Source organism: Coenobita brevimanus, chromosome 92 (genome assembly GCF_032717465.1).
Source record: "Coenobita brevimanus isolate Jiangsu-jjx chromosome 92, ASM3271746v2, whole genome shotgun sequence".
Lineage (NCBI taxonomy): Eukaryota > Metazoa > Arthropoda > Malacostraca > Decapoda > Coenobitidae > Coenobita > Coenobita brevimanus.
In genome coordinates this window covers 37,885,827-37,910,549 of record NC_137045.1, presented here as the reverse complement: position 1 = coordinate 37,910,549, position 24,723 = coordinate 37,885,827, and the positions used below count along the sequence as shown (strand labels likewise).

The 24,723-nt window shown below is 43.9% G+C and overlaps 1 protein-coding gene across 1 annotated transcript; it reads right to left on the bottom strand.

Annotated features, from left to right (window-relative positions):
- Positions 1–494: 494 nt before the first annotated feature.
- Positions 495–4,037, bottom strand: LOC145412202 (uncharacterized). The gene is given in 2 exon segments (XM_080282127.1): positions 495–880; positions 1,766–4,037. Coding segments are annotated over 2 exon segments (2,658 nt in total).
- Between the last annotated feature and the right edge of the window lie 20,686 nt (positions 4,038–24,723).

The following is a 24,723-nucleotide window of genomic DNA, read 5'->3' as shown; positions in this document are numbered from 1 at the left end:
TAGGAGCCTGGGGCTAGGCAGTTGGTCCTGACATTTAAGATGAGAGTGACCAACCTCACTCATCCCTGAGTGGCATTACATGAGCAATAAACCCCAACCATCCCTTGGATATAAACCTGATGTGGGGTAGCAAAACACATCAGGGCCTATATGTAGGCTTTACTCAACATAAACTATGATACATCTGAAACAAGCATAATATCTTTAGAATAGGAACGGAACACTGACACTCGTACAACACAATAATCCACAAGTAAAATATCACTAGACTGTATATTAAAATACACACCTGGCCTGGTTGCCTGCTTCTCCCAAACTGACACCACACCTACAGACTCGCTCCCAACTCAACTAGTATACAGTGTTGCCAGACCTAAGCGCCAGCGAATAAGTAACTAGTACGACCAGTTAAATGGTTACACTGTTACAGAGTTAACAACTACAGACAATCATTACAATTATCATTACATTCTCCCCCTACCACAAAAGTGCATCTACGATGCCTCAAAACGAATAGGAGGACGCCTGATACGCTCGGATCTCCTCAGAACCGGTGCACCCTCCGACTCAGGTTGTCGACCAGGGAGGGAAGTCTCAGGACCGGAACCCTCATCACCAACACTAACTGCTTCAGGAGTACTCAACCCCGGGGTTGCATCAGTAGTATCCTGAGACTGTGCTGGAAGTTCGCTGCCGGCTGGGGCCAAGTGTTGAGTAGATACAGTATCCTCCTTGCCGTCTGGATACCGAATATGAGCGTAATGAGGACTTGCTTGTACGAACTCCACTTCATCAACTAGGGGATCCGTCTTGTTAGCTCGTACGTGGTGCTTCAGCAGCACAGGACCAGGGTTACACAACCAGGATGGGACAGTGGCTCCTGTAAATGAACGACGAGCATAATTAAAAAGTCTTTCGTGAGGGGTAACATTAGTGGTTGTATTTAGTAAAGAGCGAATGGAATGAAGGGCATCAGGAAGAATACTCTGCCAGTACTGCGTTGGTAACCCACGAGACTTCAAAGCAGTAGTGATGGCCTTCCATATGGTTCCATTGAAGCGCTTCGCTTTCCCTTTGCCTTGAGGGTTGTAACTTGTCCTGCTGCAAGCTATTCCTTTACTGGTGAGGAACTCTTGCAGTTCCTTGCTCATGAATGATGTCCCCCAGTCTGAGTGAATATATGCTGCCATGCCAAAAATGGAGAATAACTGAGAGAGACACTTACTTATTGTCGATGCAGTCATATTAGGACATGGAAATACAAAAGGGAATCTGGAATACTCATCCACGACATTTAAGAAATACTGGTTCTTATCAGTGCTTGGAAGGGGTCCTTGGAAATCTAGATTTAGCCTTTTGAACGGCTGAGTAGCCTTTACAAGTTGGGTCTTATCAGGACGGTGAAAATTAGGTTTGCACTCTGCACATATTCAACATGAACCAACAACTTTTCTAACATCCTCAACGGAATAGGGTAGATTTTTAGACTTCACAAAATGTAGCAAACGAGTAACACCTGGATGGCACAAAGCATCATGAAGAGAAAAGAGTGATTGATTGTCTTGACATGTTACTCCACAATATGACCTGGAAAATATGTCAGATGGAATATTGTCTCTCCCTGGTTGGTAGATAATGTCAGAATCATAGCATGACAATTCCATCCTCCATCTTAAGATTTTATCATTCTTAATCTTGTTTTTGTGCTGTTTATCAAACATGTACTTCACTGAGCGTTGATCAGTTTTGATAGTGAAATGCTTACCAGACAAGTAGTGCCTCCAGTGGCGAACTGCCTCAATGATAGCCTGAGCCTCCTTTTCTTCAGCAGGGGACCGTGTCTCAGATCCGTGTAGAGTTCGTGAAAAGAAGGCGACCGGACGTCCAATTTGAGTAAGAACTGCTGAAATAGCGGTGTTTGAAGCGTCTATTTCAACTTCAAAGGGTGCAGTCTCATCGATAGCCTTGACCACCGACAACTCTATGTCTTTCTTGAGTTGAAAAAAAGCTTCCTTCACTTCCTCTGTCAGGGGGAAGGTAGTTGTGGCACTAAGTGGGTGAATCTTGCTCGAGTAGTTATATACCCACTGCGAGTAGTAAGTGAAGAATCCTAAAGTAAGGCGGAGTGACTTCATGTCCCACGGTAGAGGCAAGTCTCGAAGTGGTTTCAGGCGATCCGGGTCTGGGCGAATCACTCCCTCCTCCACCACATAGCCCAAGATGGTGAGGCGTCTGGTTGAGAAAATACACATGTTTTCATTGTAAACTATGTCCCTTTTCTTAGCAGCTTCCAGGAATCTCTGGAGATTCCTATCGTGCTCTTCCTGAGTCATCCCACAAATGGTGACGTCATCTAAATAAGCGAAGGTTCCAACAAGGCCCTCTTCTTTGATGAAGGAATCCATGATCCTCTGAAAACATGCCACTCCGTTGGTAACACCAAACGGGACACAGGTAAACTGATATAGCTTACCACATGCTTCGAAGGCAGTATATGGCTTTTCTTCATTTTTAATGGGCTCTTGATGATATTCACTGCGGAGATCAGTCGTACTGAACACACGATACTGAGCGATCTTGTTTACTGTGTCGTCGATCCGAGGCAAGGGGTACCAGTCAAGAAGCGTGAACCTGTTGATAGTTTCCAAGTAGTCAACAGCCAGGCGTTTCTTGCGCGACTCACTCTTTACAACCACTACTTGAGCACGCCAAGGAGAGTTGCTCAGTTCAATAATTCCTTCACTTAACAACCTCTCCACTTCCTTTCCTATGAATTCATGATCCTCAGCAGAATAATGTCGTGACTCTGCTGCGACTGGATAACAGTCAGCCGTTAAATTTGCGAATAGTTCCGGGGGGTCAATGTTTATCACGCTGAGTCCACAGATAACGAGAGGGGGCAAGTCACTGCCATAGGTCAGCGTAACCTTTTCATGCCGCTTCTGGAAATCCTGACCCAAAATTATGTCAGAGCATAACTCTGGTAATACAGTCTGGCATACATTTTCATACTCCCGGCCGTTCACTTTGATACCAACTCTACAGAATCCGGATGTCTTAGATGAGAGTGAAGTATTCACCATAGTCACGGTACTCTGGGACTCATGCACCTTTAGGGAGTGGCGTTTAACTAGGTCGGGATGAATGAAGATTTCTGAACTGCCGCTATCAATAAGTCCATTAGTTTTCACCCCATTGATTGAAACTTCAGCAACAGCTTTGGATAATGCACCTGGAGTGGTCGCTGCAGTTACGCTAGCCAGCGTAACATGGTCAGTAAGGACTACCGAGGCACTAACACTGGAGGATCGACACACTTTAGCATAGTGACCCTTTTTCTGACACTTGTGACAAACTGTTTCACGCACAGGGCACTTCGTGCGTGAATGCCTCGAAAGGACACAAAAGAAACACTTGATACTGGTGCCAGCCATTAATGAAGCAGCCTTGGGCTTAAATTCACTGTTATTCTCACATGCTGCACTTACCAGATGCGAGGACGGAACTCCACCATACGACTCCGAATCCTTTTGAGCGGACCCGAGAGCTTGCGCTTGATCAAACACGCTTGCAAGATCGAGAGTTTTGTTTTCTAACAATCGCTGCCTGATTACCGGAGACAGTAGACCACTGATGAAAGCGTCCCGGATAGATTCCTCACAGTGCAATGTTGCACTCACAGCCTTGAAATTACAGTCTTTAGCTAACACTTTAAGAGCACTGAGATACTCATCTAGAGTCTCACCAGTTTGTTGGTGGCGAGTAGCGAGGCGGTGACGTGCAAACTTTTCATTCGTAGGTTTCATGTAGCGAGCTTGCAATGTGCTGATAGCGTCATCGTAAGTAGTACACTCTGATATAGCTTCATACACTTTCGGAGACACAAAGTTGGTAAGGAGCCTGAGCTTGTCCACTTTTTCTCCCGGCACTGCTTCCAGAAAGTTTTTGAACGTCTGTTGCCAATGTCTTCACTCCTGCGCTGCCGACAATGAGCTGGGGTCCGTGTCGAGTCGCTCTGGCCTCAGAAGACGCTCCATTCTGGCAGCGAAGCGATGGGTGCTGGCCCCTCAAGTTCCGGAGATTTTATGTTGAGTAAAATGATGTGGGGTAGCAAAACACATCAGGGCCTATATGTAGGCTTTACTCAACATAAAACTATGATACATCTGAAACAAGCATAATATCTTTAAAATAAGAACGGAACACAGACGCTCGTACAACACAATAATCCACAAGTAAAATATCACTAGACTGTATATTAGAATACACACCTGGCTTGGTTGCCTGCTTCTCCCGAACTGACACCACACCTACAGACTCGCTCCCAGCTCAACTAGTATACAGTGTTGCCAGACCTAAGCGCCAGCGAATAAGTAACTAGTATGACCAGTTAAATGGTTACACTGTTACAGAGTTAACAACTACAGACAATCATTACAATTATCATTACAAAACCTTTACCGGCTCAATCCGATTGGAGCACAATAATTACCCACTAAACCACCAGGCGCCAAAATTTGGTTATGTGGTTACCACCCAGCGTAGTAAATGGTTTCCTGGTGTACAGGAAACCATTTGGCTTGTCACTCAGTGTAGAGTCACCCACAGGCAGGAGGAAGATGAAAGAATGTGGGTGACTCTACACTGAGTGACAAGTCAAATGGTTTCCTGTACACCAGGAAACCATTTACTATGCTGGGTGGTAACCATATAACCAAATATAGGCACCTGGTGGTTTAGTGGGAAATTATTGTGCTCCAGTCAGATTGAACCGGTGAAGGTTTATATCCAAGGGATGGTTGGGGTTTACTGCTCGTGTAATGCTACTCAGGGATGAGTAAGGTTGGTCACTCTTATCTTAAATGTCAGGACCAACTGCCTAGCCCCAGGATCCTTATTAGTATCATTATTATTATTATTATTATTATTATTATTATTGTTATTACTATTATTATTATCATTATTATTCCATCCATCATCAAATCCTGTTTTGCCCCATTGAGGATGTAGGAGCCCTGGGCTAGGCAAGTTGGTCCTGACATTTAAGATGAGAGTGAGCTGCCTCACTCATCCCTGAGTGGCATTATGTGAGCAATAAACCCTAACCATCCTTTGGATATAAACCTGCACCGGCTCAATCCAGCTGGAGCGCCGCAATTACAGTACCCACTAAACCACCAGACGCCATAATTTGGTCATACAGTTACCACACAGCATAGTGAATGGTTTCCTGGTGTACAGGAAACCATTATTATTATTACTATTATTATTGTTATTATTATTATTATTATTACCTCTGCCAAGGAGGTAATGTTTTTACCCCTGTCCATTTGTTTGTTTGTTGGTTGGATTGTGAGCAAGATTGCACAAAAACTACTGGACGGATTTCCACAAAACTTGATAGAAGAATGGGCCTTGGCCCAGAATAGACTCCATTAAACTTTGGTGCGGATCTGGATAAAGGTGCGGATCCAGGAATTTTTTTTCACTTTCACATTACCAGATAGGGCATTTTTCGACATTTTTGAAAGTAAAATGTTGGCTGTTACAGTGAGTTAAAGAATTATGATTAAGAGTTATGGGTAGTTTAAAATTATGGTGTTACAACTTATAGGGTTATGAGTTTGATATTGGATTAGACTTGACTGAATTAAAAGGCATTGCATGTTGGGCCTTGGCAGAGGTATGCGCTCTACTGAATGCCATTCTAGTTATTATTATTATTATTATTATTATTACTATTATTTCGTGAATGTTGGTGTGCATCAGGAGTCAGTTTTGAGTCCCATGTTGTTTATCATGGTACATGAAGCCCTCTCACGTGACTTTAGAAATGGACTCCCATGGGAGATGTTGTATGCTGATGATTTGGTGTTGATTGCAGAGAATGAAAGGGAGGCGGAGGAAAGATTTAGGAAGTGGAGAGATGGTATGGAGAGACGGAGGAAAGATTTAGGAAGTGGAGAGATGGTATGGAGAGACGGAGGAAAGATTTAGGAAGTGGAGAGATGGTATGGAGAGATGGAGGAAAGATTTAGGAAGTGGAGAGATGGTATGGAGAGACAGAGGAAAGATTTAGGAAGTGGAGAGATGGTATGGAGAGATGAAGGAAAGATTTAGGAAGTGGAGAGATGGTATGGAGAGACGGAGGAAAGATTTAGGAAGTGGAGAGATGGTATGGGGTACAAGGGCTTAAGGGTAAATGCAGATAAAACAAAAGTGATGATATCTAGGGCTGGTGGCGGTACTGTCAAAGACGAGGGAGAGTGGCCATGTGCAGTTTGCCACAAGGGTGTGGGAAGTAATTCTATCTTGTGCAGTGTGTGTGATAAATGGGTGCATAAGAGATGTAGTGGTATCAGAGGTAGACTGCGAGATTATGCTGATTTTATGTGTGCGGCGTGTCGGGGAGAGCAGGTGGAGATTGTCAGGCTTGAAAGGATTGAACTTGCTGGTGAATCTCTTGAGTGTGTGGAAGAGTTTTGTTATTTGGGAGACATGTTGTGTGCTGGAGGTGGGGCTGGAGCTAGCTCTGTGGCTAGGGTGAGAAGTGGTTGGAAGAAGTTCAGGGAGCTCTTGCTTCTTCTGACATCAAGAGGGCTCTCCCTACATGCTAAGGGGTCTTTGTATGCAGCATGTGTTAGGAGTGTAATGCTGTATGGTAGTGAGACCCGGGCAGTAAAGGAGGAGGATATTCGTCGGCTCAGACGTAAGAAATGACAATGATTAGGTGGTTGTGCAGTGCATCCCTGCGTGCAAGGTCCGGGGGGGCTGGGTTTACGATGGAAGAGTTGAGAGGTAGGATGGGACTGGAGTGTATTGGTGTTGTGATGAGGAGAGGTAGATTGAGATGGTTTGGACATGTGGAGAGGATGGGGGATGATAATTGGGTGAGGAAGGTGAGAAGTGTTAGTATTGGGGGTGGGGTTATGAGGGGTAGACCGAGAAAGACATGGGACGAGGTCATTAAGTGTGACCTCAGGGTTAAGGGACTGAACAGGGAGGCTGCAATGGATCGTGCAGCGTGGAGAGCCGCCATTAGGTGACCAAGGCTGACACATGCAAGCATGTTGGAGCCTTTAAAAATGAAACGAAACGATTATTATTATTATTATTATTATTATTATTATTATTATTTGTTTTACTGTACCATTACTGTTATTATTTATTATTATTATTATTGTTCATATTATGATCATTGTTATTATTATCCATTCCATATTTCATCCTTCTTTCTTCCCTTCAAATTACCTGCCTTCCTCCCTCGTTTATCATTATCAGCAGTAGCAACAGTATCTGTGTCATCATTCTCTCTCTCTCTCTCTCTCTCTCCTACTACTACTATTAACTACTACTGCTACTGCTACTACTCTCTCTCTCTCTCTCTCTCTCTCTCTCTCTCTCTCTCTCTCTCTCTCTCCTACCACCACCACCACCATTACTATTACTACTACTACTACTGCCACCACTACTACTACTACGACTACTACTACTACTACTATTGCCACCACTACTACTACTACTACTACCAGTACTACTACTATTGCCACCACTACTACTACTACTACTTTTACTACTACTACTACTACTACCACTACTACAACTACAATAAACACACACTCACTTTATCATCTTTCACACAGGAAGGTGCAGCCACAACAAATGGAGAGTCTGTTACCTACTTCCTCTCTCTCTCTCTCTCTCTCTCTCTCTCTCTCTCTACTACTACTACTACTACTAGTACTACTACTACTACTTCTACTACAGATGGACAGTCTGTTACCTACTACAAACAAGACCTCATTGACTATCTGCGCTCCTACCGGTTCTGCAGTTGCAGCAGATGGACAGAAATTGTAAGACCATGACTTTGCAGAGTGCAGGTGAGTTGATGCAGTATTATTATTATTATTATTATTTTTTTTTTTTTTATTATTTTTATTGTTATTATTAATATTATTATTATTATTATTAATATTATTATTGAACATAGAGGATGGAAGGAATGCGAGTATAAGTGGCTGGGGAATGGCTGGGAGAAGGAAGGAGGAGAGAAGACAGGAAGAAATTAGTAGGATAGAAGTTGTGGAAGCAATGAAGAAAGTTAAATCGGGGAAAGCCCCAGGAATTGATGGAGTGTGTGGTGAAATGCTGAAGCATGGGGGAGAGATAGTAGTAGAATGGATGTGGAAGATGTGCAGATTGGCCTGGGAGGAAGGTAGAGTCCCAGAGGATTGAAAGTCAGGTATAATTATTCCCTTGTATAAAGGAAAAGGGGAAAAAGAAGTGTGTGGTAATCATAGGGGCATTTGTCTTCTTAGTATAATAGGAAAAGTGTATGGTAGGATACTTATTGACAGAGTTAGAGAAAGAACAGAGAAATTAGTTGGAGAAGAACAGGGAGGCTTTAGGAAGGGAAGAGGTTGTGTAGATCAGATATTCATTCTTAGATCTTTAGTGGAAAAGTTCCTAGAGAAGGACAAGAAGTTGGAGAAAGCATATGACAGGGTGGATAGACAAGGATTGTGGAAAGTATTAAGAATATATGGAGTAGATGGGAAGTTGTTGAATGCTGTGAAGAGTATGTGTGATGGTGCGAAGGCTGCAGTGCGTGTGGATGGTGAACTAAGTGAATTTTTCTCTTTGAAGATTTGGTTGAAACAGGGATGTGTCATGTCTCCGTGGTTGTTCAATCTGTACATGGATGGGGTAATAAAAGAGGTACAAGGTAGGGCAGTGGATGTTGGAGTGGCCCTGGTGAGAGAGGGTAGTGTTTGGAAACTCCCTGTACTGTTGTTTGCAGATGATACTGTGTTGTTGAGTGAAGACGAAGGGGAGCTGCAAGGCTTGGTGGATGAGTTTGGGAGAGTGTGTAAGAAACATGTTTGTGCATATTGCTGTTAGTGTGTGTGTGTGCACGGACTTGTTACGGTCCAAGTGGTGACGTCATCGGAAGGGTCTTGCGGTATGCAGGCGGAGCCCACTCACTTGGAAGTGTGAGGCCGGTGAGTTCGGTTGTTTCGCATCCTAATACTGGTAGCAGAGCGTAGTTTGAGTATAATGGCGTCGTGCTCAACTAAGTGGCCTCCAAAACTTGAAAATGATTCTGCCTATGAGAGTTGGAAGAAGGACATTGACATATGGTGCGAACTGACGGACTTACCAAAAAAGAAGCAAGCTCTAGCCATTCACCGTTCATTGTCAGGAAGAGCAAGGGTGGCGTCTTCAGAAATTGACGCTGCTGATCTGATAGATGATAATGGTGTTCAGACCTTGTTGAACAAACTAGACGGTTTATTTCTTATGGACATAGGACGTCGGCAGTTTGCAGCTTTTCTTGAATTGTACAACTTCAGAAGACCTGGTGATAAGAACATTTGTAAGTTCGTGGCAGAATTCGAGCATGTTTATTTAAATTTATGAAGCAGGACATGCAACTACCTAATTCTGTGATGGCTTTTATGCTTCTGGCTTCATGCAAACTTTCAGATAGTGAGCAACAACTAGTGATGTCTGCGATAACTGAGGTAACTTACGAAAATATGAAATCTGCCCTGAATCATATTTTCACTGGGGAAATTTACGGGCAGAACGATGCATCGATGTGTGCCAGTGAGGTGAAGAGTGAACCAGTTTTTTGGAGTGACAAAGTCGGGGATGAGGAAACGTTTCACATTAGGAGTACTCGACGAGGAAGGACAAGGTTTCAGGGTGGTGCAGTATGTGATTGAGGTCGTGGTGATGGCCGTTCAACTCTGTCTGCTAGAATTTCCCAGTGCTCATCCACCGGCAGGAGGCAGAACCCGCTCGGGCCTGATGGTAAGGTGTCGAGGTGTTTAGTATGTGATTCTCGATTTCATTGGGCACGTGACTGTCCTGATGCATACAAAAATAAAGGCAGTAGAGAAGAAAATTATGAAACAGTGCATCTGTCATTATTTATGGGCTATGCAGATGATATAGCTAGTAGAGGTAAATTACAGACGCTAGTAGAAGAATCTAAGGGATGTGCTGTTCTAGACGCAGGGTGTTCTACAACTGTATGTGGGGTTGAATGGATCAGTTGCTATCTAAGTGAGCTCAGTGATTATGAACGTGAAGCTATAATAGAAGAAAAGTCATCCTTAACGTTTACTTTCGCTGATGATGTCACAGTATCTTCACTCAAACGTGTTACTCTGCCCTGCTACATTGGAAATATGCGTGCAACCATTGTGACTGATGTGGTGAGCTGCAATATTCCCTTGCTGCTGAGCAAATGTTCCATGAAAAAAGCAAAAATGGTGATTAATTTTGAGAGTGACTAAGTCAAAATTTGTGGAAGTATGTTAATTTGAAGCCCTCATCTTCAGGCCATTACTTGCTTCCAATTTCTTTGTGACTAGGCCGAGAGTTTTGTGAAACGATCGCACTGGCATCTCTTGGGGGTGATGTAGACAAACAGCTTCGAAGCTTCGCAGGCAGTTTGGACACCCAACATCGGCTAAACTAATCAGACTTATTACAGATGCTGGAATTAAAAGTTCAGAACTGGAGCAAGCTATCAAGGATGTATCTGATGCATGTACAGTCTGTTGTAGGCACAAGAGAGCTAAGCCTCGACCCGTAGTCGTTTGCCCATGGCATCTAAGTTTAACGAAGCCATAGCTATGGATTTGAAAGCTTGGGGAAGGCATTATTTCTTAGTTCTTGTTGATTTGGCGACCAAGTACTGCACAGCGATAGTAAATGCAGACAAATGTGCGACCACCATTATCAAAGGAGTATTTCGGAGCTGGATTGTTCTGTTTGGCGCACCTGGAAAAATTCTCACAGATAATGGCTGTGAATTCAACAATGCTGAAATACGAGCATTGGGAGAGGCCTTTAATATCAAGATCATGACGACGGCTGCAGAGAGTCCATGGAGCAACGGAGTATGTGAGCTTCAGAATACAATCATAGGTGACATTGTTAGGAAGATAATGGCCGATAGCCAGTGTGACTTGGATGTGGTCTTGGCTTGGGCAGTATCAGCAAGAAATGCTCTCACCAACTATGCAGGTTTTTCTTCTAACTAACTTGGTTTTGGTCAAAACCCTGGCCTGCCTAATGTGTATGCAAATGATCCTCCAGCCTTGGAACCTACATCACCATCAAAAATTGTGAGGGACAATTTGAACGCTCTTCATTCAGCAAGGCAAGAGTTTATAAAGACTGAATCGGGTGAACGTTTGGCTAGGGCTCTGCGGCACAACATACGTTCGAGTGACTTAAACGACATCCAAAATGGAGATGAGGTCTTCTACAAAAGAAATGACAGTCATGAATGGCATGGTCCTGGAATCGTAATAGGCAGAGATGGAAAACAAATTCTGGTGAGACACGGCGGTGTATACTTGCGAGTGCACGTGTGTCGTCTAGCACGTGCTCCAGAACGAAATGCTACAGTTGGAGACAGTGTCAGTAGTTATGAGAAGAACAGTGTAGTCCAAGAGAAGCCTAATGACGATTCTTTGCAAGTATTGAATGACTATCCACCAGATGATGAGTTGGAAAATGGTGCAATTCTGGATGATCAGCCTCCCACAGTTTCTTTTCCAGTTGAGGAGCCTCCCAAGGTTTCTGTTGGTCAGCGTATAAAGGGAATACATTCAGAAACAGGAGAGTTGGTGACTGGAAGGATTGTGAGTCGGGCGGGAAAAGCCACTGGAAAGTACAAACACTGCTACAATTTGAAGAGGAACTCTGATGGCAGTATTGATTGGGTGGATCTGCAAAATGATTTCAGCACATGGGAAGTAGTTGATGATGAAGCAGAGATGCTTGTTCTTTTCAACTCTGAGGACATATTATGCACCAAGGAAAACGAAATTACAAACTGGCAGAATAATGACGTGTATGAGGAAGTAGATGATGTTGGGCAAGATGCCATAACGGTTCGATGGGTTGTGACGGAAAAAATGAAAAACGAGAAGCCGATTGTTAAAGCCCGTTTAGTTGCCAGAGGATTTGAGGAAGACACTGTGGATCTCCGGAAAGACTCTCCTACATGCTCAAAAGAGGCTGTGCATTTGGCACTTTCTTTTGCCTCCACCAACCAATGGGATTGCCATGCAATGGATGTGAAAGCTGCTTATCTGCAAGGTAACGACATTGAGCGAGTTGTTCATTTACGTCCTCCGCCTGAATATGCAAACGGTAAGCTGTGGAGACTAAGGAAAACGGTTTATGGCCTTTATGATGCTGCAAGGCATTGGTACCTGCGCGTTAAAGATCAGTTGTTGAGTCTCGGAGCTAAAGTGTCATCACTGGATTCAGCACTGTTCTCGTGGAGTGATAGGGGCAAGATCGAAGGCATTATATGCATTTATGTCGATGATTTCCTTTGGGCTGGTACACATGAGTTCGAGCAGCAGGTGATAAACAGTTTGAGACAAATATTCCTCATTGGCAGTTCGGAATCAAAAGCTTTCAAATACGTTGGTCTGAATGTCGTCTCCAACAGCGATGGCAGCATAACGCTTGACCAGTTCCAGTACGCTTCGTCTTTGACACCAGTCACGCTGAGCAGACATCGTGCAGCAGTAAAATCAGGAGAGCTGTCTGAGTCTGAGAAAGCTGAGTACCGAGCATTAATTGGGCAGCTCAGTTGGATTGCAACACACACTCGACCAGATATTGCCTTTGATGTGTGTGAGTTGAGTATGACTAGCAACCGAGCTACCGTAGCAGATTTGCTTAGACTCAACAAGGTGATCGCAAGGGTGAAGACTGACAACATAAAGCTATACATTCCAAGAATGGGGCCACTTGATGAATGTTATATAGAGTGCTTTTCAGATGCCTCTTTTGCCAACCTTGTAGGCAATGGGTCTCAGCGAGGCTTTGTGATCTTCCTACAAGATGTTAGTGGGGCGAGATGTCCCTTAGTCTGGCAGACTAGAAAGATCAGGCAGGTCGTCAAATCTACTTTATCGCTGAAATGTTGGCACTGTTTGAGTGTGCTGAAACTGCTGTATATCTTGCCAGCATATTGCGTGAGGTTTCTGGATGTGGAGATTTCAAGATAAAGTGTTTCTTGGATAACAAGAGTCTGTTGGACGCCCTTTACACCCGTAGGAGTGTAGAAGACAGAAGATTGCTCATTGATATTGCTGTATTACGAGACATGTTGGAGCAAGGGGAAATTGATGAAGTGTCTTGGGTGGTTACATCACAACAACTGGCTGACTGCCTCACCAAGAAAGGTGCCTCGACCGAGCGGCTGCGTGCATCAGTCAGCTGGAACTAGAAGGATTATGATACTTCAAGGGACACTACATATCTGTATGTGGTTACAGACTGGGTCTTAATGGTGCTTAAACAAAAGTCTATGTATTGGATACATAGTGTGTATAGGACGCCAATAATCCATTCAGTTTTGTCCTTGGGATCTTTCATCAAATTAAGAAGAGTGGACGAGAGTGTTAGTGCATATTGCTGTTAGTGTGTGTGTGCGCACGCACTTGTTACGGTCTGAGTGGTGACGTCATCGGAAGGGTCTTGTGGTATGCAGGCGGAGCCCGCTCACTTGGAAGTGTGAGACCGGTGAGTTCGGTTGTTTTGCATTCTAATAAAACGGAATCTAAAGGTGAATGCAGGGAAGAGTAAAGTGATGGTCTTTGAGAGAGGTGAAGTCAGTGAATGTACAGTGAGGTTGGGTGGTGAGGAAATGGAAAATGTGAGTACGTTTAAGTACTTGGGTAGTGTGATGAGTAAGGATGGAGGTTTGGAGGGTGCAGTGCTTGAAAGGGTACAGCAGGGAAGAAAGGTTGCTGGCTCTTTGAAAGCAGTGATAAGAAACAGGGAAGTGAGCATGGAAGTGAAATAGTTACTACATGACAGTATTGTGATACCAGCTCTAACATATGGAAGTGAAGCTTGGACGTTGCTGGAAGGACACAAGTCAAGAGTGAGAGCAGTGGAAATGAGTTATTTAAGAGGAGCCAGTGGAGTCACATGGAGGGACAGGCTGACAAATGAGGATATAAAGGAGCGTTGTGGTGTGGATGTGGATGTGATAGGAAGCATTAGGAGGAACACACTGAGGTGGTTTGGCCATGTGGAGAGGATGGAGGATGAGAGACTGATGAGGAGAGTGTATGTGAGTGAGGTGGAGGGGGGGAGAGGGAGGGGGAGGCTGAGGATGAGATGGAGGGATGGGGTGGAGGGGTATATGAGAGAGGGGGGTGTGAGTTGGGAGCAGGGCAGTGAAATGGTGGGGGACAGGGCGACGTGAAGCCGATTTGTTTGTGGCCACCCTGTACGGGATTAAGGCATCTGGCAATAGATAGATAGATAGTTATTGGTATTGTATTTGTTATTATTATTATTGTTTTTATTATTATTATTATTATTATTATTATCATTATTATTATTATTATTATTTTTATTATTATTATTATTATTATTATTATTATTCCATCCATCCATCCATCATCCAATCCTATGTTGCCCCATAGAGGAGCATAGGAACCCGGGGCTAGGCAAGTTGGTCCTGACATTTAAGATGAGTGACCAGCCTCACTCATCCCTGAGTGGCATTACGTGAGCAATAAACCCCAACCACCCCTTGGATATTATTATTATTCACTGTTGGATACATATATGTGAAGCTACAGAACGTGGTGAATGTTTTTGGTGTATCCAATAGAGCCAGGATTCTGGGGGCTTGAATAGTAAGCAAATGGAAGCGTGGCCCATTGGATTGGGCAAATTTGGGCTGTCTGGACACTGCTACTCCTCACCCTGCCCTAGGGTGGGAAAGGAGGTCTGGATGATGATGATGACAATTGTTATTATTATTATTATTATTGTTCTATCTATCTATCTATTGCCAGACGTCTTAATCCCATACGGGGTGGCGACAAACAAATCGCCTCCACGTCGCCCTGTCCCCCGCCATTTCACTGCCCTGCTCCCAGCTCACACCCCCCTCTCTGTGGTAGTCGTAGGTGGTGACAACCATCATCCACTCACTTGATGTAGTGCTGCCTACTTCTTCCTTACCTTTACAATTCTTTTTCTGTGCCTGCCCTCCTCTCTTCCTGTTTCTCCCATCTTTCCTGTCACTTCTTATTGCTTTTCTTTCCTTTACAGGTGGCTTTACATTGAGTGACAAGCCTAATGGTTTCCTGTAAGCCAGGAAACCATTTACAACGCTGGGTGGTAACCATATAACCAAACCATACGTGCTCTCTACGTGTCAACAAGTGGGTTGATGGAGGGTTAGTGCCCCTCCCCGTAAAACAAATAACTCAAAGTCAAATGGCCACCCCTTATGGGATTATGGCGTCTGGCAATAGATAGATAGATAGAAAAAGAGGTTTCTGTGATGATGATGATGATGATTGTTGTTATTATTATTATTATTATTATTATTATGGTTAGTACTTGGATGGGTGACTGCCTGGGAACACCAGATGCTGTTGGCATAACGTTCTCCCTATGTGTCAATTGGGGTTGGTGGAGGATTAGTGCCCCTCCCTGTAAAACAATTAACTCTGAGCCCGTGGCCACCCCGTTTGGGATACATGGCGTCTGGCAAAGAATGAATGAATGAATGATTATTATTTATGTTTTTGTTATTACAGTAATCCCTTTAAGACCCGGATGCCCAAGTCCCAGACATTTTGGGTTTGGGTCCTTGGACACCAAAAAAAAAAAAAAAAAAAAAAAAAAAAACGTGTTCATCCCTACTTTAACTTTGCTGCGCGGTGACAAACAGCTGTGTTTTGGTGCATAGTAGAGTGCCCCTGCATCCTCCCCTCCCCACATCCCACCTAACTACCTTCGTGACTGCATGCTCGTTGCCATGGATGCCGCACGTGCTCGTTTTTGTGAATAAACAGTGAATAAACTGGAATACCTCAACACTAGACCACATGGGAATTTACAGCATTGTGCAGTGTTAAGAAATTAGAATTCAGAGAGCAAAGAATTAAGTGCAGAGTGCAACACTGGCGGTTGAAACTGGTATGGCGCAAGTAAGAACAGAATGTGCATTGTTAAACAATTATAATTCACAGTGCAAAGGATTAAGTGCAGCACAACACTAGATTACTGTACGTGCTTCAAGTGCACCTTCACCACTGCCATAGCCGTAGAGGAGGCGGGATAATCTTTGTGACAGCCATGGACGTGTTGTAAGTACCCTGTACACTGCTAAATATTTTCCATACTCACTTCTAATTCCTCATTCTCTGGTTCCTTTTCATTTATTTTATGGTTTCTGTCCCTTATTTGTGTGAATAGGGCCTTAAATAGGTGCTGTGCAGGTCCAGTAGGGAGTTAGTTCGGTGGCTTTCAAAGTTAGGTTGGGTTGGGGTCCATAAGTACCTGTCCAGGGGCATTTTCCCAAGTCCTGGACATGCCTTTGGCTCTGTTACGTTGGATCTTGGAGGGATTACTGTATTGTTCTTAAAAAGAGGTTGCTGTGGTGGTGATGATGATACTTTGCCTTTACAGGGCTGCCCTCATTTGCAGCATCCCTAGGAAACACACAGACCAAGACCATGAAAAGTGGGGCCTTAGGAAAGTACGAAGTGTTTTACAGCAGCACTCTGTTGATGTAACCTTGCCCATTGTGGCCCAGATATCATCAATTTGTAATTAAATGCCATTACTACTACTGTTACTACCACTATTGTCAGTCGACATATCTATCTGATTATTAATACTTGTTTGTTGTCTGATGGAACTCTCATAACTTGAATTGATGATGATGATGTTGATAATGATGATGATGATGATGAAGAATGCTCTTAACTCAAACTTCCTTTCACCCGTCAGGGAGTTTGGGGCCTCGTGCACAATCGTGGTTGATGGGAGAGTGGGCAGCGAGTTTCTGGGGGTTAGATCAGGCCCAAGGGATGGGCCAACCAGTAAGGCCATGTTATATTGCCATCTGCTACTATTACTACTACTACTACTACTACTTTTGTTACTAACTACTACTACTACTGCTACTATTACTAACTACTGCTATTACTAACTACTACTACTATTACTAACTACTACTACTACTATACTACTATTACTAACTACTACTACTACCACTACTACTACTACTTCATTTAATGCTACTGTCTCCAGGCTGTTTTCCTTAACAAGTTCAAGCTGGTAGTGGATTTTCTTCCTTCATTTTTTTGTCATGTTGAAGGAGTATGTCTCTTCTGAAAGTGAATTGCATGAGGCTGTGGTGTGGGTGGGATGAAGGTACAGCAGAGGCAATGAATGGGTTGTGAGCTGTGTTGTGAAGGGTAGTGAAGCAGTGTGCGTTGTAGTGTGGCTGGGGCTGTTTGTAGTCTCTGGGAAGGGCAGGTGGAATGGGAAGAGAGTTTGCTGGGATGAAATACCAATGATATAGCCTGACAGGTGGACTCAAGGTCAGGTAAGTTACAATTAAGAGTTTCATAGTTTTTTGTGCATTTCACTTATTACCCTTAGGCAATTTACACTACATACATGTGTACTTATGCATTGACATATAGAAAGAGAGGGAGGGATGAAATTATTTACCATCAGTGAGGCAGGAGGTAAGGATGTGTGGGAGAGAAACTGCATTATTTCATTATTTTTCAGGTTAACATCAACTTCCTGAGTGAAGATGATGTGAGGAGTTACATTGAAGGACGGCATGGAGGGTGTGGCCTGTTTCTATCTCAGGCAAAGTATGATGTCCAGACGTGGAGCCACAGTCTATGCCAGTAAGTATAACTTGTCATTGTTGTTGTGGCCAGGGGTTCATGTGGACACAAACCCAGTGGACTGCAGGATGTAGTGCCCATCCTGCTGCAGTCTGCCTTGTGGAGGGAGGCAGCTGTAGGACACTGGTTGGACATGGAGCCACCCACTTACATCAGTGTCACCATGTGAAGGTGTCCATCCTTGTCACAGTGCATAATGAATATTGGGTGTTATCTAACCACTTTCTGTTAATGATGAAAGTATAGTTAAAGTGAAGATTCAGTGTGGCAGTAGCTGGTTGGCTTCATCTGACAGTGTTTTATAGCCCTGTTCAGCTCAGTTGATGGTTAATTGGATCAGTAACCAAGGACACTCATTCATACCTCATATCATAGGCTCAGTGATTTTCCTACAACCATGTCATAGTATTTATGTTGCCAGAATAGCCCAGCACTGCCAGTTGAACACAAACCAACTGTAGTAACCAGTGACACTCATTCCTGCCTCAGGATTACACTTCATTGAATATCACACAACCATGACTTACACTGGGCTCAAAAACTACAGTATTTAAGTTCCAAAAACAGTCATAAGTAGTGAAAGCATTATCTGCATAGCAACATAATAGATATAGCAGTAGCATATATATTATGTAGATGATACACTGCTGTAGTGAGTACAGGAAAAATCTGATGATTTTTTCTATCCAGCATGTGGCGAAGTGAAAAAAAGAGACTGACTCCTCATGTGCCACAGCTAAAGACTTATGCCGCCATCAGGGGTGATGATGCCGCCATCAGGGGTGATGCTGCCGCCACCAAGTATTTCATCTTGACCTCACACAGTCTCTCCAAGGCAGCATGGGAGGAGGTATCCATTTGGTCCAGATTTACCTTGCACAGTTATGAGGATGGTGTGCTGCTCCTGCCAAAATCACTGGTAAGTATATTTGTATGTGTGTACTGTGTGTGTGTAAATAACTTATATGGAATAATTTACTAACTCTGTACTAATTATGCTGAAAATTTATTTTGACTGATATTTTACACTTACATTTACACTTATGTTATCCTTGTACTTAAGACATATATTTCTGACTTATTTTCAGACTTCATCCATCCATCCATCATCCAATCCTACGTTGCCCCATGAGGAGCGTAGGAGCCCAGGGCTAGGCAAGTTGGTCCTGACATTTAAGATGAGAGTGACCACCCTCATTCATCCCTGAGTGGCATTACATTAGCAATAAACCCCAATCATCCCTTGGATATAAACCTTCACCAGCTCAATCTGATTGGAGCACCTTAATTACCCACTAAACCACCAGGCACCATAATTTGGTTATATGGTTACCACCCAGTGTAGTAAATGGTTTCCTGGTGTACAGGAAACCATTTGGCTTGTCACTCAGTGCAGAGTCACCCACAGGGAGAAAGAAGAGGAAAGAATGAAGGAAAGAAAGACAGAAGAGGGAGTGTAAAGTTACCCGTAGGCAGAAGGACGAGGAAAGAATGAAGGAAAGAAAGACAGAAGAGGGAGTGTAAAGTCACCCGTAGGCAGAAGGACGAGGAAAGAATGAAGGGAAAAAAGAAGAGGATGGAAGGAAAGAAGGATGAGGGAGAGGAAAGGGCAACACCCGAGAGCAGCACTACATCGAGTGAGTGGATGGTGAGTGCCCCCACCTATCACATATCCTCAGACTTGTATATATAAATGTATCTCTCACTCACAAGTCAAGAGTGAGAGCAGTGGAAATGAGTTATTTAAGAGGAGCCTGTGGAGTCATGTGGAGAGACAGGCTGACAAATGAGGATATAAAGGAGCGTTGTGGTGTTGATGTGGATGTGATAGGAAGCATTAGGAGGAATACACTGAGGTGGTTTGGCCATGTGGAGAGGATGGAGGGTGAAAGACTGACGAAGAGAGTGTATGTGAGTGAGGTGGAGGGGGGAAGAGGGAGGGGGAGGCTGAGGATGAGATGGAGGGATGGGGTGGAGAGGTATATGAGAGAGGGGGGTGTGCGTTGGGAGCGGGGCAGTGAAGTGGCGGGGGACAGGGCGACATGGAGGCGATTTGTTTGTGGCCACCCCGAATGGGATTGAGGTGTCTGGCAATAGATAGATAGATCTCTCTCTCTCTTTCTCCAGACGGGCAGCAGCACTTTTAAGCTTGGACCCCCTGAGGAGCCGGCAACACTTTCACTGCCATGTGATGTACCAGCGAGCCCATACCCAGCTGGTACAGAACCCTGGTGTTCATAATGTCAGAAGGGATGCTGCCACGAGAAGGTGCACTGAAATTCACTGCCTGCACCCTCACCCTGCCACTGACATACCCTGGGTGAGTTTTTCTTAACGTTATTCTCCTTCTTCATGTTAATGTTACTATTATGATGATGATGATGATGATGATCTTTTTATCTATCTATCTATAGCCAGACACTCTAATCCCGCAAAGGGTGGCCGCAGACAAAACGCCTCCAAGTTGCTCTGTCACCCAAAATTGGATTGCCCTTCCCCCAGCTCACTCTCAACTCCATCCCTTGACCTCATCCTTGGTCTCCCCCTCCCTCTCCCTCCCTCCACTTCACCTACATACATCATCTTAGTCAGTCTTTCATTCTCCATTCTGATAATTATCCATCTATCCATCCATCATCCAATCCTATGTTGCCTCATGAGGATCGTAGGAGCCCGGGGCTAGGCACGTTGGTCCTGTCATTTAAGATGAGAGTGACCAGCCTCACTCATCCCTGAGTGGCATTACATGAGCAATCAACCCCAACTGCCCCCTGGATATAAACATTCACCGGCTCAATCCGAATGGAGCGCCTTAATTACCCACTAAACCAGCAGGCCCCATAATTTGGTTATATGGTTACCACCCAGCATAGTAAATGGTTTCCTGATGTACAAGAAACCATTTGGCTTGTCACTCAGTGTAGAGTCACCCACAGGCAGAAGGAAGAGGAAAGAATGAAGGAAAGAAAGACAGAAGAGGGAGTGTAAAGTCTTCCGTAGGCAGAAGGACGAAGAAGGAATGAAGGAAAGAAAGACAGAAGAGGATGGAAGGAAAGAAGGATGGAGGAGAGGAAAGGGCAGACATCAGAGAGCAGCACTACATCGATTGAGTGGATGGTGAGCACCCCCACCTACCACAAATTATTATTATTATTATTATTATTATTATTATTATTAATGTTTGTTACTATTACTATTATTGTCATGTGGAATTTACTTTGCTGTGCAGGCCATGGTGTTGACTCACGGCACTGGCACAAGATGAATGAGATGACTGCCCTGGACACGACTACCCAACTGGATATGACCAGATGAGAATTGGTTATGTCATCAGAAGAACAAGGCTGCCAACTTTGTAATTTGTACTTACTCACACTGGAAGCTTACTCACACTTGAGCAGGCCTTGAAGGTGAGGGTTAAAATCTCAGGTAGACTGTCAGGCTGCCAGTGTAATAGTTCTTATGACCCCAGGCTCATATGGACATAAACCTGGTGGCTGAAGTGGCCTTTCTCCTGCAGTCCACCACACACCTTTAGTGGTATAGGGAGGGAGGGAACTGAGGCACCTTCGTATGGGAACTGCAAGCCACCTGGTTATATTAATGGCATTGCAGGAAGGTGTTCCTCTCTGGCCCCAACTAGACAGTTTAAGCTATATCTTCAGTGTTTATGATGCTTCCTGAGGAAAATGTATCTATTATATATATATATATATATATATAAAAGCATGTGGGCTACTTTACCTACATGCCTCATCATCATCATCATCATCTGGACCTTCTTTCCCACCCTAGGGCAGGGTGAGGAGTAGCAACCAGACAGCCCAGTTTTGCCCAGTCCATTGGGCCACACTTCCATTCACTTATCATTCAAGCCCCCGGAATCCTGGCTCTATCAGATACGCCAAAAACATTCACCACAATCAGTAGCTTCACATAAACGTATGCGATGTATATTGTAAGAAAAAAAAATTGTTTTTATTAAGTCAGTAATGTCAGTGTAGTGTATATATTTACAGGATGTGGAGAAGGGGTTAGGTATGAGTGGTGTATCATCAGGACAACTGAGCATCCACCACTGGGGTTGGCAAGTGACACACCTCCCTGCCCACCACCAGCTCTGCCCATCACTCCACACATGCACTTCTGCTGCACCGGCACAGAGCTCCTCAACGCCCACACTATGTACAAAAGTGTGGCATTCATCAGTCATTGGTTGGCTTCCTCAGAATTTTTATATTTGTAGGCAGTTGTTTTTTCTACTGTGGCAGCGAATGAATGAATCAATGAGTGAGTGAATGAATGATTTAGTGAGCGAGGGAGGGAGGCAGATAATCACAGTGACTGAGTGGGTGAGGAGGTAATTCCAGTGAGTAAGTGAGCTAGCTTAGTGAAGTGAAAGACAGCTCTTTTCATGAGTGATGGGCAAGCAAGTACTGTATCTGGTAGGAGATATATTAGGCATGATTTGTGAGGTAGGGCTATACCGACTTGTTTTGTTCTATTCTCACGGCCTTCCAACAATTTTATTAAGTTTAGTGGTGGCGTCTTGAACTGCAGGAGTTAGTTATTGCTTTATTTTTTGCTTACAACTGCTGCCCCTAAACAGTTTTTATTCAGCTTGATAAATACTGTACTTCACAAACTGCTCGTGATACATTTATATATAGCTGTAATTTTTTGCTTATTCTTCTTGCCCTCACATCTTTTTCTACAGCTTAATCGATACTTTTCAGGCTATAGAAGTTAGATATAAGCTTTATTAACAGATTGAAGTGCTTGAAAGGGTACAACAAGGAAGAAAGGTTGCTGGTTCCTTGAAAGCAGTGATAAGAAACAGGGAAGTGAGCATGGAAGTGAAAAAGTTACTACATGACAGTATTGTGATACCAACTCTAACGTATGGAAGTGAAGCTTGGACGTTGTTGGAAGGACACAAGTCAAGAGTGAGAGCAGTGGAAATGAGTTATTTAAGAGGAGCCTGTGGAGTCACATGGAGAGACAGATGACAAATGAGTAAGTGAAGGAGCATTGTGGTGTGCATGTGGATGTGATAGAAAGTGTTAGGGGAAATACACTGAGATGGTTTGGCCATGTGGAGAGGATGGAGATCGAGAGACCAATGAGGAAAGTGTATGTTTGTGGGTTGGAGGGGGAAAGAGGGAGGGGGTGGCCGAGGATGAGATGGAGGGATGGAGTGGAGAGGTGTATGAGAGAGGGGTGTGTGAGCTGGGGGGAGAGCAGTGAGATGGCGGGAGACAGAGCGACATGGAGGAGACTTGTTTGTGGCCACCTCTTATGGGATTGAGGCGTCTGGCAATAGATGGATAGATAGACTTCACCTACCGTTAGTTTGGTGGTGGAAGGAATTAGATACCAAGTTTGTCAGTGTACAGTCAGTATCAAGAGCCCTGTTGTCAGCCCCAGCCTGTTTCTCAATGGATCTTGAAAATATGTCTATCTATCTATTGCCAGATGCCTTAATCCCATAAGGGGTGGCCACAAACAAATCAACTCTGTGTCGCCCTGTCCCTCTTGAGAATAAGCTTGGGTAATGAAAATAAGCTTCGGTGATGAAAATAAGTTTGAGTGGTGAAAACAAGCTTGAGTGGTGAAAATAAGCTTGGGTAATGAAAAAAGGCTTGGGTGATGAAAATAAGCTTGGGTGATAAAAAACAAATAAGCTTGGGTAATGAATATAAGCTTGGGTGATGAAAATAAGCTTGGGTAATGAAACTAAGCTTGGGTGATGAAACACAGGCAACACTGATGACTATTTTGGCCACAGATTATTGTCATTGGTGTCGTTTGCCGTGGATTCACAAGATTCATTTAAAAAAAAAAAAAAAAAAAAAAAAAGCAGGAGAGGCAAGAGGACTTTTGATGCCAGCTGTACATGTGGAGTGAATCTCTTCTCGAGGACGTGGATTGTATTGATTATTTTCACGATAATTCCATTCAGCGTTTGGGATACTTTTCAAACTGTCGAGGCTGATTGTTGCTTTCATTAACCTTGCACTATTTATGGCCCTTCCTAAATTGAAAAAAATATCTATTGGCAACTTGATTACAGTTCATCATGTAACAACGATGATTTCATGAGAGGGAGTACACTGCCATAGTCCTGTATATCTACTTTTATTCTCACACTGAGGTGGTTTGGACATGTGGAGAGGATGGAAAGCGAGAGCTTGACAAGGAGAGTGTATGTGAGTGAGGTAGGGGGGGGGGGAGAGGGAGGGGGAGGCCAAGGATGAGATGGAGGGATGGAGTGGAGAGGTATATGAGAGAGGGGGGTGTGAGCTAGGAGCAGGGCAGTGAAATGGTGGGGGACAGGGCAACATAGAGGTGATTTGTTTGTGGCCATCCCTTGCAGGATTAAGGCGTCTGGCAGTAGATAAATAGATAGATTCTCACTGACTCCAGAGGATTTTATTTAATGATGAGAGACCCTTGGATTTTGGCACCCGTTTAAATGTGGAAGTGTCCGGATTGACTTAATCGGATACGTTTATGTGAAGCTACAGAATGTGGTGAGTGTTTTTGGCGTATACGATAGAGCCAGGATTCTAGGGGCTTGAATAATGAGTGAATGGAAGTGTGGCCCATTGGATTGGGCAGAGTTGGGCTGTCTGGACATTGCTAGGGGAGAGCGGTGAGGTTTCGGACGGAGGAGGATCCGGACAGTACTAGTCCTCAAAAACGTATGGGTCCCTCAGTTGTGAGAAACCGCGTGAAATTGCGAGACTTTTGTGTAGTTTCGTCACGTGGATTTTCGTCAAGGGCTGCCGCTTCTTTTGAAATGTAGGTTACATTTTGTGGTTTTTCGTATTTCCTATGTAATTTTTCGACTTAATATCGTAAGCTGTGGTACTGTGAATATACTGAGGAAGTGAGTATTCAATACTAGAGGTGAAACTGCATCGTATACCCGAGATATTGCAGCTGTTGTCGACTTGAAAGCTGCCAATAATTTTGAGCTGAGGCCATTAAA